Below are 21,273 nucleotides of genomic sequence, written 5' to 3'. Positions count from 1 at the left end.
AAGAAGAGTTGAGGATAACTTGGGGCCATCTGCTTAGGAAATGATGTAGATAATGGTATCTACAGAGGCGAAAAATACAGGAAAGCGAATGGGATGGGGGAGAGGGTGAATTATATTTAGAATATATCGAACGCGGAGCATTTGCAACATAGGTAAAGATATTCAAAACAGGTAGTTAAAAATAATCTAAAGTCATACTGAATGATATATAGATTATATCATTATATCATTATAATGATGTGATTATAGATTATAGAGTTGCAGAGTGAAGCAGGTAGGACAAGAATGCTAAAAGAGAAATTGCTGGTTTTAAATGACCTGAAGAAAGTGAAGTGAAGGAGGTTTTTTTTTCTCCTTGTTCTTCTTTTGTGTGAGGGGATGATTGTGGAAGTGGATGATGGATGGCGGTGTAGGTAAGAAAAGGAGAAAAGAACACTCAGGTTGGTGTAGATTTGTCTAGAAGGTGGAATTTAACATTAACATTGTACAAACGTCCCTGAAGACAGATAGTTTAACTGTTTAAAAATAGACTCATTTAACTGTTCCACCGGAATATGGTCTTTAACATGGCTTTATAAATGCATGTATAAGAAAAATTAGCATAGTGAAAAGGAAAAAAAGAGTTTAAATTGTAGGAGCTTTGGAGGAGATCCTAGAGTTAATATCTGCTATCAATTTGAAAAATATGATTTAAGTCCTCCATGCTTTGGTTCTACATTGTTTTGGGTAATACTCTGAGAGCTGGGAGGCACCAGAATTGATAGAGATGTTGTCCTTGGGATAGAATGGAGGAAGAAAAAGCAAGGAGTCATTGAAGTTTGGCTCATGTACATAAGACTGTCAGTGGATAAATTCCTGAGTGGGTTTTGCTTCCCCAGTGGCTTCCAATGATTTGAGAAAACTCTATACAGACCTCAAACACATCTACAAATTCAATTTTAGCTTAAAAAAGATATATTGCATTTTATGTCTCGGAGGGTTATGAAAAAGACTGCAAAATCTTTGAGCTTGTAGCTATGGCTCTTCTCCTTTGGGTTCTCATAACTGGCCCAGTACCTGATGCATAAAGGACACTTGGAAAGTTAATGGTTGAAATCAAACAAGTAATGACTTGGGGGAGATATGGAAACATGAGCTAGAGTATTAAATCAAGAATGTAAACTCCTAGATCCCTGGACTTTCATTTAAACATGGCCTATCTTGTTAACAAATAAATGAGTAAATAAATTTGTAAAATGGAAATTGAGAGTAGAAATGCCCTACTAACTTGAAAAGTTGGATTTCAAGAATCATCATAAAATCTAAATATATTTTAAGTTTTTCCAAGTAGAATGAAGCAATAAGAATATATTTCACAGTAAAATCCAAGTTTTTGACTTTTAGAAATGTATTTTCAGGTTTGCACCCCGGAAAGAATCAAGCATTATGCTTATTTAGAACTGAAATGGTAATTACAAAAATCTATCTCATTTAATTTCCCACCACTGCCTTTAATGACCTTTAGCAACCTGAGCCACAAATCTACGAATAAAAATGCTTCTCCATTAAGTTAGTGCAAATGAGGGAGAAAAGACAAAGGAAAGGAGAGGGAAAGAGGAAGAGTCGGAGCTAGCTGATGAGTGGGCTACTGTAGGGATCAATGATGCTGGCATAATGAAATGTCTTAAAGGCTGCCAAAATGTCAGAGAACATTATATATAGAATGAAGATATATGTCATTAAAGAAAAAAGGTTAGCAGAGATAGCATCAGTCTTTGATTCAATAACTAATTTTGTAGAGAGGGAGCCAGACCTCATTGTCCAGGAGGTCAAAGGGTTGACCATTCTGTTAAAATGGGGCAAAAGGCAAGAAATATAAGACCCACAGGGAATTTGCTAAGAAAACACATTTAAGGGCGTGCCCTCAGTCAGTACAAACTTTGCTCAAAGCCTCATGCTATTAGTGGATGCCATATTGCAAAAATTCCTGGTCACCACTGTGACCCTCTGTGATTTTTAAATGATTTAACCTTCAGCATATTTGTTCATCAGGTTATGGGACTACATGGGATATATTCTAAAAATACTTTAAGAAATTTGAATCAAACCATTATCATTCAAACTGCTTTTCTCAATTACTTTGAACCCTCTTTCCTTAGCCTGACAAATATACCCTCACATGCACCACGAGGTCTGGAATAGACAGGCAACTATTACTTAAAACATATGTGAGAGAAAAAATTCTTTCAGGTATACATGTGCTTTGTTGGTTTTGTTTTATTTTGGTTTTAACATTGGCCAAATCTACATAGGCAAATACTGCATTCACTCATTCAGCTTTGCATTCAGGCACTTTTAAGCACCTGCCATATACATTGTCCTGAATGTTTGGAAGATACAAAAGAAGGGGAGGATGTGTTTTTAGTTCCTTAGGGATTTGAGGGTTTTGGCAAAGTTTTGACCTTTCTGTATATTGTGAATACTTTAATTGTAATAGTTTTTAGATGAAGACCTATAGGTTTACTTTGATGAGAGAAACTGCAAAATATCAGGAGAGGTCCTGGGAATTGATTTGCATATATCTCTGTTCCCCTGATGAGGAGAGAAATATAGGGCTTTTGCAAGGTCTTCTAGAGCAGAATTCAATCATTGCCAGGCCAATGTTCTCCTGTTATCTTTGGGTGTTTGAATGTTTGGTTTGAGAAAAGGAAAATTTCTTGAGTCAGTTTTCTTCCTCAGGGTATAGCAAAATGGAGCTGGCCAGGTGATTTGGGGCAGTGTGGATTACAACATTTTCTTCCAAACGATACCTAGAGCATTGGAGACACAACATAGAAGTTCAGAGTACAGTTTCAGAATTAGCAGACTTGATCTCAAACTCAGGTGCCGTCACTTACCAGCTGTGAAGGCAAATTACTTGATCTCTCAGTGTCGCTGGTTGTCCTCCTTGTGGAATAGGGACAGTCTCATCTCATTAGGATTTGTTGTGATTCATATATCATCTATAAGATTCTCAGGACAGTTCTGGCCCACTGAAAATATAAATTAAAAGGAAACTATTGTTATCATCCCTATTAGAGGAAATAGGTGATTATTCCAAGCGGGTTTTGTAGTGATAGGTGTGAATCTTGTTCTTGAGGAGGTAGGAGGACATTTCTCAATATGTCTGGTCACCATAGATCTGGGAGATGTTCAAGCTGTTTGAGAAAGTGAGAAACACACTAAGATTCTGTGGAAATAGCAACTGGTAGCTCTGCCACAGGAAACTTGTAGTGTTAGGAACAGATGCTATGAGAGATATTTGCCCTTTTGAGCCACGATTGGAGGTGGCAAGAGACCAAAGAGAATAGAGATTTATTCCACTCCGGTGGGAGCCATCAGGGAGACATACTGGAGATGGAGAAGGGGGTCAGAGCACCTTGCCTATTTAGCTTTCATGAAAGGGTCGAGATATTCAGCCTTCCACTAGATAGTTTGCTGAGATGGGAACACACCTTCTTACTATAGATTTTTTCTGGAATACAGGCAGAAACAGAAATTCTCACTGAGGCTCATGCCAGTTACAGAAATTCTCAGTTATCAAGACCTCTAGTTCTGACTTTAAATACATAAAAGTGTATTTAAAGTAGAAAATATTCCATTTTGGAGGCTTATCTAGGAGTTTAAACTCGTTAGTGTCTGTGTATGATGTTGTTGTATATAGGGTGGTTTAAATCCTTGTTACCCAAAATGTAGTCTGCAGACCCAGACCTTGGGTATCTCCTGAGAGCTGGTTAGAAAAAAAGAACTTCAGCCCCATGCCTGATCTACTGCTGAATCAGAATCTGTAATTTAGCAAGATGACTTTGCTGCCCATTGAATTTGATTAAGTCAACGATTCTGTTAAGACTAATGTGTTTTTAAGTCTTTCCCCATTGGCTGTGGTCACAGTCAGAGGTGTCCTGAGAAATAGTACCCTAATCAATGGGCAGCTGTGTAAGAGCAAGGACTTGGAGTCTTGAAAGTATCCCTGGATACTGGGGATCTGTGAGCAGGACACTCTCTAAGGTATGTTTCACCCTCAGGACAAAGGGAGATGATGGCATCAGCTATCTTGCGGGGAGAATTCTGAGATGACAGCCTCCAGTGGAACACTAGGGACAAAGTCCCATTCACCTCTTCAAGAAACCAGGGAAGGGGAAAATAAAGCTGTTGGGTGAGTCAGCATTTCTTCGGATACAGCTATATTAGGATTGACTACTTAGAGATAATTTGTTCAGAAAGAAGGGTATTTTCCTTAATACCAAGAGTTACACTTACCTAAGTATTTTCTACTTTGAAAGTGGCATTCACTTCCAATAGCTGCCCGATCCACATATATACACACCCAAATGAATAAAATGAACAAAATCTAATCAGAGGGGGAAAAAAGCACCTAATCCATTTGAAAAATGAGCCAAATTTGTCAGCAAGCATGTGGGATTTATTCAAACTGCTCAGAATAGATCTGAATCTACACATTTTGACATTCCATCCATGTAGAAGCAAAGCCATGTGTGAGACCAGGCTGATAAAATGACTTAAATGATTGGAAGTCAAGAAGAATAATAGCATTGAAGCAGCAAGTTACTCACGACGTTTCCAGAAAGTGGAGAATCAGTCACTCTTCTCTAAATGTAGGACTGGGCCTGAACATTGTACAAACACATCCAAGCTAGTGTTTTGCAGAAACTCACTGCCAGTGGGGATTTGGCAGGGCATTCATCCATAGGATAATCTCAATCTGCAGTTCAGCCTGCGTGTGGGGCACAGATGAGGCTCTTAGCTCAGGATGGCAATGAAACCACACGTTCCACAAAGATGATATCTCTCCGAAGCATGGGAATGTGTTCCAAGGTGAGAGATGACCGTACCCACCTATTTTGAGCTATTTTTGGTATTGTTAGATAAGGTACCTCGGCAGGCATGGAAAATCAGCAGTCAGGTCAGCTGGGAGCTGGGAAATTACGTAGACTTCACTGTAAGAAATGACTGGTTCATGACAAGGTGTCAGAGCAACTGGAATGTATTGAGGCTGCGCAAATATGGTGGAAGGGAGAGGGAGAGTGGAGGCAATGTGAGTGTCTGAGACCATCAATAAGCAAGAGAATTTCCTGTCTCATTCTGGGTTGCAGCAGCTGCTGCTGGTCCAAGCCCTGCAAATGAAGACAGACATTTGGAAGATCTAATAAGCTGAGGACTGTGTGGGCAGAGGAGAGCAACAACTTCTTCTAGACAAACCCTGCCAAAAAAATACGCTTGCAAAAGTTGGTACAAAAAGGAGGCAGGTGTGGCTTCTTTAAATTTGTTTTTCAAAAAAAATTTATTTTTAGCTCCTGGAGCAAATATCAGAAGTGGTTAAGTAACTGTCCTTGTAATTTAGCAGCGCAATAAGAATCACAACAAGAATATGTGGCTGTTGAACTCACCCCAGGACACCCTAAATTTCCTGGGTAGTGGCATCAATGCCATGAATTGCTGGTCAGAAATCTCTAAGTAATTCTGAAAATTAGGAATATATATATATATATAAAATATATTAACAGTATAAGTAGAAATATATATATATGTATTACAGTATAAGTAAAAATGTGATACTAGAGAGGAGAAAGGGAGTAATTTATTCCACATTCAGTAGTCTAGTGCCTTGGTTTCATTCAGTGTTGTCAGAATTTAATTTAATTTAATACAATTATTAACAGTTCATCATTCAATATAAATTATTTTCAAATGAACAAAACCATTCACATTAGTCAGGCTGCTGCTGTTATTGGCGTGTTTCCCATTATAGTGTCTTACAGGTTTTTCAAATTAAGTTCTGCGCTTCAGAATGGTTGAAATTATAGGGGAAGTGATATTATTCCAGAAAATACCCTGTTGGTTTTATTTCCGATGCAAACATAAATGAGGAATGGGAGGAAATCTTCTGAGTTAGTGAGTCTTAGATGTCAGCTCATTCTGTATTGATTCCAATTAATACAAATAGGCAAAATGTGTTCTCATTATAGTGAGAATATGATTAAAGTTTGTATAAAGGGTTGAAACTTGAGTTATTTGCTGGGAAGCAAATTCCTCCAAGCAAAATAATAAAAGCTACAATATTATTAAGTTTAACATATGCGAAGCATTGGTTTTATGTAAGAGTCAGCATACTACAGCCCTCTGGCCAAATCTGGCCCACTGCCTGTTTTTGTAAATAAAGTTTTAATGGAACACAACCATGCCCACTTGTTTACGTATTGTCTATAGCTGCTTCTCCTTTTGAGTAGAGAGAGAGAGAGAGAGAGAGAGAGAGAGACTGTCAGTTTTGCAAAACCTAAAATAGGAACTTTCTGGCCCTTTATGGGAAAACTTTGCTGAAGTCTGCTCTACTTTTTGACTTGTTTTAACAGCCTTAGGGGTTATTCTTTGTCCCCTATTAGGAAACTGAGGCACAGAGAATTTATAGAGCCTGCTCAAAATCACACAGCCTGTCAGTGGAAGAGCTGGAATTCCAGCTTTCTCAGTCTGCCTCTACAGCCTGTGACTCTTAGTACTTTGCTATATGGTTGACCGATTTATTCTGTATGTAGATTTCTTCTTTCATCTCGCTTGATTTAAAATCCCACTCTAGGTCTCTTACAATAATTCTATTTCCTTGCTTGATTTACACTTGAGATGAGAAATTAGAGCTGATTTCTATTCCTTTTAAGGGAGTCGGGAGGTCCTAGACCAGGGGCATCAAATCCTAACTTGGTTTATCGGATAAGGGAACCAGTTGTATGGGGGTGTGATAGCATCTGAGGATAAATTCCAATAGACATTATTTATTGAGTGTTTCCTATATAGAAAGCTAGGCAAAAAATAAGGCATGCTCCTTATATGAAAATAGGTCACGGTGTGGTGGAAAAACAAATAAGAAAGTACAGTTGACCCTTGAACAATGTAGGGGTTAAGGGAATCAGCCATGCAGTTGAAAACCTGCCTATAACTTTGGACTCTCCCAAAACTTAACTATTAATGGCCTACTGTTGACCGGAAGCCTTACCAAGAACAGAAACAGTCGATAAACACATATTTTGTATGTTATATGTATTATATACTGTATTCTTACAATAAAGTAAGCTAGAGAAAACATTAAGAAAATCATAGGAAAGAGAAAATATATTTACTGTTCATTAAGTGGAAGTGGGTCATCATAAAGCTTTTATCCTTATTGTCTTCATGTTGAGTAGGATGAGGAAGTAGAGGAGGAGCTGGTCTTGCTGCATCAGGGGTGGCAGAGGCAGAAGTGATGGAGGAAGTGGAAGGGGAGGCAGGTGAGGCAGGCACACTTGGTGTAACTTTTGTTTCTTTAAAAATTCACATATATAAGTGAATCTGTGCAATTCAAACCTGTGTTGTTCAAGGGTCAACTGTAGATAGTCTCACTACCTTGTGGGGAATGCTATGATAGAAACTGCACAGGGAGGGCTCTCCTAAGCCACATGGGTGTGGGAGGGGATGGAACCCAGGGACATTGCTAGAAGAGGCAATCCCCGATGGAAGTTGGCCAGAAAAAAATTCTAGGAGGGTCTTCAAAACCAGAGAGAGCCTTGTGAGGAAGAGCACACAATGTCTTGGCACAGTATTATTCTGGAGGCTCTGAGAAGTTGGGTAAGAGACAGAAAGGAGTCAATTCACTGAGGTCTTTGAACATTTATGTCATCACAGTCAATAATTTTCACTGTTTCCAGTTGACTGTGGGAAAAATATGTGAGCAATTTTAGTACATGTAAATTGTTTTAAGATTTTTATTTTAAATCCTATAGTTTCAGGCCAATGTTGTCCTTGTTCTCATCAAAATGTAGCATTTGAAGTACCTATATTAGAGTTTCATGGGATGCTTGGTTAAAATGTAAATCACTGGGCCCCACTCACACCTCATACATCCGCCTGTCTGTGGAATAGTGGCTACAAATCTGCATTTAAGAAATGCAGGTGAGGCCAGGCGTGGTGGCTCATGCCTGTAATCCCAGCACATTGGGAGGCCAAGGTGGGCAGATCACGTGGTCAGGAGTTCAAGAGCAGCCTGGCCAATACAGCAAAACCCCTCTCTACTAAGAATATAAAAATTAGCTGGGTGTGGTGGCACGTGCCTGTAGTCCCACCTACTTGGGAGGCTGAGGCAGGAGAATCGCTTAAACCCAGAAGGTGGAGGTTGCAGCTGGCTGAGATGGCGCCGCTGCCCTCCAGCCTGGGTGACAGTGAGACTCCGTCTCAAAAAAAAAAAAAAAAAAAAAAAAGCAGGTGATGGTGATTCTTATTCCAGGTGACTCTTATACACTCCACAGTTTGAGAAGCATTGAAGGATAGTTTTAAGAAGAAATCCAGGGAAAATATGTCCATATGAGGGCTGTTAAGGGTCTGAATGCTGGTACCTGGGCTGCAGAGAGAGGGTAATTAGATTTTGGAAGTACTTTGGAAATAAACACGGACAAGAGTTTGTTATTCATTGAATGTGGATGGTGGCTAGCAAGAAGAAAGGAACTGCCTTTCCTTATTGAAAAAAATATGACTTAGGCTATTGACATGAGATAGAGAATATTTTCCTCACACCCAAAACTGTACTCTTCCTATCTTTTGTCCTAGATTAATTCAGATTCTTGCTCAATAAATTTCCCAGTTTTTACTCTGAAATGAAACATGACAGCCACTTTTGAAATGGGTGCCCAGTTTAGTTCCATAGAAACTCAAAGGCACATCCAGAGTAGTTGGTTGGAATTTGTATTTCTTGAGATGAAGAGGCTGGTATGTAACAGGGTGTATTTGAAATTGTCTTGCCAAATGAGAGTGCTGTGGAGCCTGGCAAGAAGGGCAGTGTAGTTCCATGACGGAGTCTGTTCTGTAGGCAGATTGGCCGTGAGAGCTAATAAAAATTTGTTCATGAATGAACATCATTACAGATTTTTTTTATACTGTGAAACAATGTTATTTGGTTGGTTGTTTTTATCCTCCTTCACTTCTGTTGTTCAAATCCTCCAAACGACGTCTTCAGTCTTCACAACTCCACAAGCTAATCTGTTCTAGATAATCCAAAAGTGGGATAAGACTTTCCTCTCCTAGTTGCAAAGGACACACCTTTGAGGGGTACAGTTGGCCTTGGTTGCTCTGAATAACACAAGAAAATAGCATAAAATCCTGCTGTGATCTCAGCAAAGCCCCAAGCCACATACTTGTTGAAAAGAACATAGCTAAGGGAGTCATCAGAACTGAATTCTGACTCTGGTTAGTTATGTGGCCGTGGCCCAGTATGTGACTGCATATTGATGTCGAATGAGACACAAATTTAACCCTCAAGGAGCTTATACTTAAACAGAAAAGGCAGAGTCAGGGGTTGGCGAGATAGTTTGGCTTTAAGGAGGAAACGCTATTTGAGCAAAAGCTTGAAGAACAGATTAAGTTTTCAGGCATAGAAGGAGGTGGAGGGACATAACCAGAAGCCCCAGCTGAGTCATCCCTGGAAGACAGACAAAAGTTTATATTGGATGGATTGAAGGGTATGTGGGAGAAGATACGTACCTGGCAGGGAGATGCCACAATTCCTAAGATTGTTTTCCCAGGGCAAGCCTTATCTATTTCAGGACAGATGTACTGATCCCTGAGATACCTTCAAATATGGGAGACTCTACTGCACAATTTGTGGTAGTGCAGGACTGTGTTCACGCTCTCTTCTGGTAAAAAAGCAAATCTTAAAAAATAAAAAGGAAGGGTATATGGGAGAAAATTAGGCAGTACAGGTGAGTAGGGAGAAGATCCTGCAAGGTCTTACAGGTTAGTCTTTGGAGGTTGCATTTCATTCTAGGCAATGCTTAGGAGTAGAAGACCAGGATATGTATCGGGAGACTTTGGAGATTCTATAGGTAAGAAAGGAGCCTGAATTAGAATTGCGGCCTTTAGAACATCCAGGAAGGGAACAGGGCGGGATGCACCTGGAAAGAGGACTCTGTGGGTTCTGAGAGAAGCCATCTCAGTGACAGTGTCCATCACAATCCTGGTTCTTTTGGTGTGTGTGTGGTATGTTTAGGCTCTGAATTTAGTTTTGGACTTTCTCCACTTACCTGCTGTGTGCCTCACCCTAAAACTCAATTTTTTCTTCTCTACAGTGGGAATAACAAATGTTCTGGTTGTGAATAGTGCATCTGAAGTGCTTACACAGCATCTGGCACATGCAGAGAAATTAGCTTACAAATGTTATTTTTCTGACTTCTCGCCTCCACTCCGCTTACCCTGTCAGGAAAAAATAATTCACAAGGAATATCAAAACAATGATGCACTCTAGGAGTATCCAAGTATCTTAGCTGAGTTATCTCACTTTAGTATAGTGGCAGAGTTACAACTAGAGAGTGCTAGAATCCCACGCTTTAGACATCCTGCAGTGCACACCTCAGTCTCATCAGTAAGGACCTCACTTTCTTCTGAACTGGGGCTTGTGAAAGCTGGCCTGGAAAGCCTGATTCAAGGAGATCAGGCATGTCTCTGACTGGAGCAGCTACACTCCACATCTGTAATTTGATTTGTTCTATTGCAGATGATGTACTGGGCAGAGGTGAGTGTGGATTGGTGAAAATCTGTTTTTATGACTGGCAAAGCAGTGCAGGGGGATCTTTCACTCATAAGAAGCATCATCAGTAGGGTTTGTCCCTGATGCCTTTACCACAGCATCTGAGCACCTCTCAAGTTTTTCCAGGCCAGCTCCAGTTTCAGTGAGGAGAGTGTGGGCTTTCTATTCCCCAAATATTCTTACTACAGTTAATGTGTAGGTTACTGCCTCAGCCCAGCTGCAGGTTCCCAGATGTGAGTTCCATGTAGGCAGAAACTGTCCAGTTCTTGAAATTGAATTATTTCCTTGTGTATGTGTTTTTTTTTCCTGCTTAAAGCTCCTTGGGATGCTTCCTCTCAAAAGTCTTTGAAGAATGAGGTTAAGCTAAGACAACCTGGATCAATTTTTTTTTGGTAAAAATGAGATTGAAATTATCCCCATAATTCAATAAAATAGCTTTTTTCCTTCTTTCTTTTTACTTTGTTGGAAACTACGCAACAGAAACAAAGTAAGAAGACTCTACCTTAATTTCAAAGGTAACTCTTACATAAAGAAGAAAGTCATTATGCCAGGCCAGGGGGAGAGTGGAAAGGGGAAATTTAGAGAATAGAAACAAACTTAAGCATGTGTGAATTGTAAACACATAATGAATGAATGAGAAGGGCCAGCCAGGAGTCTGTGAAATGGTCCAGTTGGGAAATGCCTAATGCATAAACACAAATCTTGGTGACAGGTAGGTTAGCTATCTGTGAACTTTCTAAAGGTTAAATAAACAATCATAGGATTTTGTTAATGTGCCAAAGTGAGTTTAAACCATGAAAGACATGATGCAAATGTGCAAGTACCTTTAATTGGGCATAATAAAAAGTAATGAGGTATGGTTAAAATCATAACATTTAGAACAAGAGAGAAGTTAGGGAGAATTTTTGTCTAAAAAGCCAAAAAGTGATAGTTGATTAGTGAAAAGGAGAGAGAATTTTCTTAATATAATAAATTAGGTACTTTGGCAAGTGAAATGGGTTCTAGGCCAATTGCAAATCCTTGGGATTCCCTGGCAGCTAGAACCTTGGCACTCCCAAAAGACAGTTCCAGCTAAAATGACAGATGAACACGAGTCTTCAAGTCAAAACTACTGTTGTACCACATCCGTTGAATGTTTGGTGATTCAAGTCTCTGTTATTCAGGAACTGATTCTGTTTTTCCTCCTGTCAAAACCTTTGGCTGATTTTGACTGTAGTAGCACATCTGGCAGGAATATGACAGAAAAAAATTAAGTTAAAAATATAATTTCTATTCCAGTATTTTTTTCTGTAAAAGGCTTTATGGGGAAGAAGGGAAGAAGGTTGACATGAGTAGAGACGATACTCGCCTCTGGATGACCCAGTTGGGTTCTCCTTTGACTGCCATTCACCACAGTTGACCTCATTAGGCTCTGAAGTGTGAGAAGAGCTTCATTGCCAAGTTAGTGAAAGAAGCAGATGATTTACTTTTGCTTGAGTGGGTCTGTAGACCTCGGGAGATTAGCCATTTCTCTTAGAGTTTGGTGTATGTATTAAGATACAGCATGTATGTAGGTATATATAATACATATATGTGTGTATACATATATATATATCTGGTTTGTTTAATATCTTTTAAAAAATTTTAATGGAATTTTTTGAACATGTACAAAAGAGAAGGAATCCTATGATGAACTCCCATGTATCCATCATCCTGCTTCAACAATGATCAACCCGTAGCGTATTGTGGTTCACGTTGACACTCATCCACTTCTTTCCTTCCCCATCTCTCCCCATTATTTTGAGACAAATGAGATCCTGGGATTTCATCAAAATATTATGAATATCTTATTTGTGAGAACAAGATTTCCCAAAGCATGATCCCCAGAAACCTAGTCCTGCAAAACTACCACAAAAATAACGTGTTCTAATCTCCAAATGTTTTAGGCAAGTGTTAGATATCATCTCTCTTTTTTGAAGAGTTGTACCATACGTGAATACATTAATGGTTCTTCACCTACGAACTAATTTAAAGCAGTATCTTCCAAACTTAATTGAGTCTGGAATTCTTTATTTCCAGGAGAGTCTATTTACATTGTGAGGAAGAAATGTTAAGAGACAGTATTTACCACATTTGCCAGGCACTCACTATATGTCAGGTTTGCTGTTAAATGCTTTTTATGGGCATTACTTCATTTAATCCTTATAAAAATCCTATGAGGTGAGAGTGACAGATGAACATATTACCCCATTTTCAGATGAATAAATTGAACCTCAGAAATACAAAATAACTGGGTAAAGGTCACAGCAGGGGCAAGAATTTCTCCCAGTGTCTGAATGACCCTTGAACCTGAGTTCCCAACCCTCACGCTATGCAGTTGGAGAAGGGGTATTAACAATATCTGATGACATGAGCATCCTCTGGTGGCTTTAATGTATTCCACTTTTTGATTTGAAAGGCACTGGGAAGTTTATCTAAGACAATAGAGGTGAGAATAATCTAAAAGGTACAAAACAACTTTTGTACCTTCTATCATCTAAAAGGTACAAAACAATTTTTTTCTATGGAAGTAGAAAATATTATTAATCAATAATGTTGTACTCCTATTTTCTTATGCTAACAAGGGAAACAAAAATACAACAGAACATACACGATCAGAGTCATTAGGCTAAGAACTTTGTTTAGTAATATTTTCTATTTCCATAGAAAAATTGTTTTGTGCTTTGTAGATTATTTTCACCTCTATTGGCTTGAACTTCCCAATGCGTTTCAAAAAAAATTAGGTTAAGCATTTTTTTTTTATTCAGCAAAGAAGACACAGAAAAGATATATATCTTGCCAGAGGTTTGAAGTTCATTACAGAGCTGGAATCAGAATGTAGATGTTTATGTCTAGGGCAATTTTTTTTGGCTGCACCACGAATATTGCATTGACAAATAGGATATTCCCCCAACTCCTGGCTTGTTCTGGTTAGTGTAAACTGGAGAACCAAAGAACTGGGAGGGAAGGGAGACTGCCTTAAACCAGAGTTACTTGATAGTGGAGGGTCCATTAGTGTTAATACTGTTTTCAGGTTTTTTCAGAGGCAAGGTCTAGTGCTTCTCTTAGCATTTATATCATGTTTTGCATATTTTCAGGTAGGAAAGGAAAATCTAAAGATTTAGTTTTCTTAGGACAAACTGTGAACTACCATCATAGTCCATTGCTTCTTTACACATGGAAAACCCTGCCAGTGCTCATTGTGATATGCAGTCATCCCCAGGCTGTTTTGGAAGCTCCAGTTCATGGCCCAACAGTGATGGGAGGGGCTCTGTGGAACCACTCAGGGATTCCTCAGTGGAGGTATCCATGATATAGCTGGGAAGAGGACCAAATGGTGAGGTGGAAGAAGAGTGGCTATTTACCATCTATCTCATGTTCCTTGTCAAGGTCAATGTATTATTTTCTAGATGACATGTTTGGTATATTATTCCCTGAGTAAAAAAAAAATATGCAAAAATTAAAATACAGATGCAATTATTTTCAAAGATATTATGGGAAGAAGGATAGTTGTGTAATAGCTACAGAGAATTAAGCACCAGCATTATTAGAGCATTAGCAAGGCAAACTAAACACCCCTGATTAACTGGGCATTTATTCTGGCTGAGACAAACTTGCATGGAGATAGGGAACATTTGGACGTACGGCTGCAAATAATGAGTGTTATCACTTCATTAAAGTAGGTCAAGGTAAGCAAATGTGATAGATTTTTTTTCCACATGCTATAATTACCAAAGGCAATTCAGTAGGTTTTAGACCTGGACCATAAAATTATATAATAAGCAGTCATTCATTGTAGGTGATTAAAAATAAATGTCTCCAGACAGATTAAAAGAGGAGAGACACAGAGTAAAGCACCATGATCCCACTGTTTATTATATCCACTCTCGTAATTAAGGAAGGTGTAAATTTAAAACATATTATTAAATATGTGGAGTTACCATGATATAGTAAAAAGAGAGCTGGTCCTGGAAACAGACCACCAGGGTTAAGGAGTCACTTTTTATACCTTTGACAACATGGCCTCAGGAAAACAATTTGATCTCTGTGAGTCTTGGTTTGCTTATTTGAAAATGGAAATTAACAATAAATTCTTAAAATATTTTCTGGTGGTCAAATAATATATGAATCTGCAAAGTTCTAGGCAAATGACTATTAATGATAATGGTTAAAAAATACGTGCTATAAAGCCAGAGCAGAAAGGCAGCACCAAATAACAACTCTGCAGGAGTTGACCTATCTAGGTGTGCAAGCACAAGACCTGCTCTTCTGAAACAGTCTTACTGATGACAGGAAGATCAACCAGTCCTAGAGCAGTGAGCCGGGGCAAAACAAAAGAGTCAATCACAACCTAAGTATCAACCTAAGAGATGTACTAAGTATTGACTTTGGGATCCATGACACTAGGAAGAAGGAAAGGTGAATTTTTTTTTCTTCATCTGGCCACCTGGTTCCTTGTTCTGAGTATGCGTATTAGTAGTCAGTGGTCATTATGATATAAGAGTTAAATTTTTTTTTCTGGCTGGTTTAATTAGATTGAGATAATCCAGAGTGAAAAATGCTCATTCTGTGCTTCCAGGAAACTCCTGCTAACACTAAAATTTGAAATCAGTTAATGTCCAAAGCACTCATGTGCCATAGGAAGGTCAGTCAGCCTATCCATGTTTCATTCCTGGAGGTGTTGAGACTCAAAGAGCCCCCTGCCATCCAAAGACATCCCAGGTAGCACATAAAGTAAGTAATAGAGCTGCAGTAGACTTCAAGGTTCAGGGCTTTTCCACCTGCTTTATCTACTGGAGGTTAATTGGATGTTTTACAGAATACTCCGAGCATGGTTGTTACTCCACACAAATAAAATTATTAAGGAAAAAGGAGGCTTTAGAGTATAGCATGGGTAGGAAGAAGTATCTGGAATTTGCTTATTTGAGGGTAACTCTCCAAGGGATTTGTGGAGATCTGGTAAAAGTCAGTAATTACTTGCTCAATAGGAAAATATGGTATATATTATTTCCAAAGTGAAAAAGATGCCTGACTGCAAGTCTCAGGGCCACATGAAGTTAGCAGTGAAAGAATGCAGCATATCGTTTGTTGGAGAGGTGGAGAGGATAAATCAGTGAAAGGTGAGTTAAGTTAGGGTGGAAAGGAAGGGGTGGGAAGTCTTTCTGGCTTTAGAATAGGTTCTGGCAGTTCTGTTGTCAGTAACTGTCACCATACTATTCAGGGAAAATTTGACAATCTCCATTGCTAAATCCCCAAAAGTAACAGTTTAACTGATTTTTCAGAACAAGCCTCATATAGATTGCAAATATTTTGAGTGGCAAGTTGATTTATTGGGGGAAAATTTTTCCCCACATAATTAAGTTTGCCTCTTATGTTATAATGTCAAAATGAGAGAAAATGTAGACATATTTTAGTTCACCCTAAAGAGACTAGAGGTACTACAAAAATACTAAGAAGACTTCTAAAAAGTTCTTATTTGATTTTTGCAAATTAAAATAGTGATACAATCTAATGGAAACAGAATAATATTGCACAAAGACATATAAAGACAAACATAATCAATGACCTTCCCTCCAATATAATGTTAGTGTTCACAGCATGACATGAGTCTTTCCACATAACTCCTTATTCACACATATGAAAAAAATTTTAAACAGGCAAATGCTTAGACAAAACCAGAGAATCTCAAAGTGCTTGAGATTTTTCAGCAGAATCAGAGAAAACCACAACTATTCTCTTTGGCTTCAATCTTAGTATAGAAAAATCTACCCTAAAGCATTGGTGCTAGAGTGAGGTGGAGGTCAAAAAAGAGCACCAAGAGAAGTATACCTAGAAGCGTTTATTTCTAGAAAATTAGTCCTGTGCAGAATACTAGATGCTAGGCCATGGGACTTCTCTCAACCTTCCTCCTTCATTTTGCTTATATAGAGAGGTACATGGTGACATGTCAGACAGTGACTCATGTATCCTTAGGGAAGCTCTAATCATCAAAGTGTATTCAATATGGTGAGCATGTGGTTGTATGGTGCAAAGGTTAGGAAATCAAGCTAAAGAGATATGGCCCTAACTTCCAGGGCATAGAAAGAGAAATCAAGGACCCAGAGGCAGATGAACAAGGAAAATAAGTAGCAGAATGAACCAGGGACTTAATATATTTGCAATGTGTCTGGTTTGTATTCTGTGGAACGATGAGGGAGGAACGTCTGGAGCAGGTGCACATTTGGACAAGATGAGCCTAGAGAGGAATAGCTGTCTCACTTCCAGAAATGTTGCTACCTCTGCCTAGTGAATATAACACAGGGAAGGGCTGAAATGAAAGATAATTTTCACATGCGGAGATGAAACTGCAGTCTAAATCCACTGAAGTATAATCCCACTATGCCCAGGGTTACTTATTTAAAAAATATTTTTGGGGTTTTGACGGGTACTGTGCTAACCAAAGTATAAAATAACAAATACCATTATTGCTACATTGTATATTTGACCACTCCATGGAAGAATTTGGGTAAAAAACCTTTTCTCATTATTTTATCTTCCCTCCCTCCCCCCCCTTCCTCCCTTCCTTCCTTCCTCCCTCCCTCCCTCCCTCCCTCCCTTTCAATCTTTCCTTCTCACCTTCTCTCTTTCTTCTTTCTCTCTTTCTTTCTTTCTCTCTCTTTCTTTCTTTCTCCTTCCTTCCTTCCTCCCTCCCTCTCTTTCTTTCTTTCTTTCTTTCTTCTTTCTTTCTTTCTTCTTTCTTTCTTTCTTTTCTTTCTTTCTTTCTTTCTTTCTTTCTTTTTCTTCTTTCTTTCCTTTCTCTCTTTCTCTCCTTTCCTTCCTTCCTTCCTTCCTTCCTTCATTCCTTCCTTCCTTCCTTCTCTTTTTTCTTCATTCATCAATTCATCTATTTATATAGCATATATATGTATGTATGTATATCTTTATGTACACTTGTGCATGCATAGATATAATACCAAACAAATTTAAAACACATGTGGTGAGTTATTGCATTATTTTTGGAGTTCCCTCAAATGGGAAAATTAGGTATTTCTTTCTCTTGTGATAATCAGTTTTATTTACAGAAAGGTCAGAAGTAAACTGCTTTTATCATTTGCTAGTGGGGTACATTACAGTGAGCAATTCTAGTTACAAGTTCATTAGGGTTTGGTTACTACTCCTGGAACTCTTTCCTTCCCATTGGGCTTCCATCTCTAAGATCTAACTGAAGTTCCCAAAAGCAAGCATTCAACTTGCTGGTTGGTAAAATATTGAACAACCCCCATCCCCACCCCAGTATTCCTGAATAAATAGTGTAAATAAATAGACGAATCTGGCCTCCGAGAATATGTTTCAGAGATTATAGAGTATCTACATTGTTCTGCTCTCTATGGATAGGTATAAAAACCTGTTGAATAGATGCTAAAAATCAGTGGATGTGTGACACCTCAAAAGTGTTGTTTTTTAAAGAGGGCAGGAACAAATCTGCTAGTCCCAATAATCTGGATGCAGAGAGTCATAGTAATGATGATGACTGTGGTAAGAAATATGAACCTATATTCTGAGGCCAAGAAACCTCTTACCTGTTCACCAGGGCTTCAGAAATGAATGGCAAACTCCAATATATTTTTTGAAATGCAGAAAAGAATTTATGTATTATTTGTATTTGTCTTTTAAACTTGAGAAAATACATGGCCAATGCCAACTGAAGTGTTATCGAAGTTTAATCATGAGTATGTAACATATATCAGCTACTCCTTCTTCAATCTTCACAGATTTTTGTAAAATAGTGACCCAAGATGGAAAGGATATTCTAAGCAATGGGAAGGCAAAGAATCACTTAAGCTTTTCATCCATTGTGATAGCAACTGAACTTCTTGATGTATTTATTGTTATAAAAGTGTCCTCAAAACCACCAATTATTTCTTCCTGTAGATGGTTAGAACTTAATATTGTCTGGGAATCTTCTAGAAGCATAATTTGTCAAGCCAACCTGCATACAGCATTTGTAAGTACTCTCTATGAGAACACTTAGAAAATGTTACAGTTTCTGACTCATTCTCTCTAGCCCAGTTGTGTGTTAAACTGAAGGACACATTTGACTACTGCACCAGGAAAAAATGGGTTAGGTTCTTTTTATCTCTGTCAGTTTCTCTTTATCCACACATTTAAAATAATTTCTCTCTTTTCTTTTTAAGTCACAGCTGTGTTATTCAAGTGCACTTTTTTTTCAATAAAGAAAATATACTGCATTGACATTCTGAGTCATTCTGGTTTTGTTGGTATTGTTTATTTTAAATTTAAAGATTCAGCAACACAGTGGGTAGTAAATGAAAGGCTTTGACAGAACTAAAATAAGGGTGCCTTACGTTAAAGGGATCAGCCAAATTACACAGTTCCGTAATTCTCCATTTGCCCATAACTTTGATTTGTGTGGACTTTTCTAAAACCACAAGGTTTAGGTAAAAGTGCTCAGTAGTTGGGAATATTTCTAAACATCTGGCAGCACTGGGAGCTATCCAGGAAACTCAGGATAGCTCTGTGAAGCACGTTACTTATTTCCTTGTCTAAGCCAAAGGAAATATCTGAAGTTCACCTTCTAAAAACTGGAATAACCAATAAATATTCTATTGTTATCTTTATGCCTTCATCTTAGCAGGTAACCTTTTCTAGTTAGAAGAGCTGGTTTTCCCCACTGGCTGTAAGTATTTAAGGCAATCCGTGCATATTGCAACAAAGGCCCCAGAAATTTAGAGGGACACACTGTCCTATAAACCCAGTACCATAGCAAACATCTCAATCCCATATTATGGCCATTTGAGAAAGAAACAAAACAAAACAGAAAACATGGAAGAGAGTTACTCATGAGAGTATGAGTGTCTCTTCACTCTCATGAGGTGAAAACATTTGAAACCTTTTAACATATTGCTACAGACAGGTAGCGCTATTTCACAAACCCATGTAAAACAAAGGCTCTGCTATGCTCTACCAACACCACCAATCAATCAAATGAAAAACACCAAGTCAACCCTAATCTGAGTTGCTTCAAGATTTATTGCTAGAGGTGCTTCCCAGCACTTTGGAGGGCCAAGGCCAGAGGATTGCTTGAACCCAGATATTCAAGACCAGCCTGGGCAACATAGCAAGACCTCATCTCTGCTGAAAAAAAAAAATAAAAAAAGAAGTTTATTGCTTACTTGCATCACAATCCAATGCCAATGGGCAGAGGGACTCTGTGCACACAGTCCTACAGGGTCAGGCTCCTTCCATTTTGTGACATCTTCATCTTCTGCATGCAGTCTCCAAGATTGCTACAAAAGGGGGAAGTGACAATGGAGACTCAAGCGGTGAGATTTTGTAAGTCATGCCAGAATGTTTTATCTGTCACTTCCACCCACTCTCCATTGGCCAAAACTGCCATATGTCCCAGCCCAACTATAACAAGGTATGGAAAAATGAGTCTTCCTTGTGGCCAAGTGGAAAATGAGATGGTTTTGTTGAACACATGACACAGTGGTTGTTGTTTTGTTTATTTTATTTGTTGGCACCAGTGAAAATACTAACTCTTAATACTAGTTCAAGACTTTTTAAGTCATTGTTAAACTATAATGAGGGGAATAAATAATATCTGTTATTTATTAAGTTCTTAGTACATGCTGGAAATGCAACAATACTTATTTAATCCAGTCTTTACTGACCCTATGTGTTTGAAGTAGATACTATTGTTATCACTCATTTTATAGAAGAAAAAAATGAGATTTAATTAAGAACTTGTTTTGTAATTGACAGAGCTGGGTTTCTATCCAGCCATTTGCTGTCAGAGCCTGGATTTTACTCACTGAGCCATATTCTTTCACCAAACAAACACTGAGTCCCATATGTATTTGTTTGAGTTCACTCTTGGTCTTGATTCAGAACCAAGTGCTCTACCCTTCCATGCCTGATCTTCACGATCTACAAAAGAGGGATAAAAATACCTCCTACTCCCTTGGCATTTCAAACCAAATGGGGGAATCACTGTGAAGTACATTAAATTCTGTCCAATACACACTGCACAATATCCTTATGATTTAAATGCGATTTACTTTTTGAATAGGTAATAGATTCACATGATTGAGATTTCCCAAAGGTACATCAGGATCTAGAGTGAAAAGTCTCCTAACCACTTCTGTCCCTTCTCCACTCATTTTCCCAGCACAAAGCCAATCCATATTACTAGATTGATTTGTATTATTCATTTATATAATTTGTTTACCCTTTGGTAAATAGACTAAATTTCTAAAACAATTCTTGCTTTTTTTTGCAATTAACATTTTAGCCTGGTGATTATATTCATACATACAATATCCTCATTCTTTTTATCCATTGTATAGTTGTTAATTATAAGAATATAATTTGTTCAACCAGTGTATTAGTCCATTTTCACACTGCTATAAAGAAATTTCTTGAAATTGGCTATTTCTTTGTAAAGAACTGAGAGGTTTAATTAACTCACGGTTCTGCATGGGCTGGTAGGGAGGTCTCAGGAAACTTACAGTCATGGCAGAAGGGGAAGCAAATACATTCTTCTTCACAAGCTGGCAGGAGAGAGAACTGCAGAGTGAAAGGAGAGGAGCCCTTTATAAAACCATCAGATCTTGTGAGAACTCACTTACTATCATGAGAACAATGACATGGGGGTAACTGCCCCCATGACTCAA

General features: G+C 38.4%; 1 protein-coding gene and 1 non-coding gene across 2 annotated transcripts in view; both read left to right on the top strand.

The window, feature by feature from the left end:
- Window positions 1–12,496, top strand: part of OPN5 (opsin 5) — a 44,027-nt gene extending 31,531 nt beyond the window's left edge. Inside the window, exon 7 of the mRNA XM_003254193.2 lies at window positions 10,122–12,496. Within this exon, the coding sequence (XP_003254241.1) occupies window positions 10,122–10,130 (9 nt within the window). The 3' untranslated portion in view covers window positions 10,131–12,496. The remainder of the gene's footprint in view (window positions 1–10,121) is intronic.
- LOC115832646 lies at window positions 9,530–9,692 on the top strand. Its single transcript, XR_004028166.1, has one exon. It is a non-coding gene; the product is annotated as a U1 spliceosomal RNA (small nuclear RNA).
- Window positions 12,497–21,273: the final 8,777 nt, after the last annotated feature.

The sequence above is a fragment of the Nomascus leucogenys genome, chromosome 22a (assembly GCF_006542625.1).
Source record: "Nomascus leucogenys isolate Asia chromosome 22a, Asia_NLE_v1, whole genome shotgun sequence".
In the NCBI taxonomy this organism is placed as follows: domain Eukaryota; kingdom Metazoa; phylum Chordata; class Mammalia; order Primates; family Hylobatidae; genus Nomascus; species Nomascus leucogenys.
Note: the sequence above shows the minus strand (reverse complement) of the source record. Positions and strands in the feature narration are given on the sequence as shown.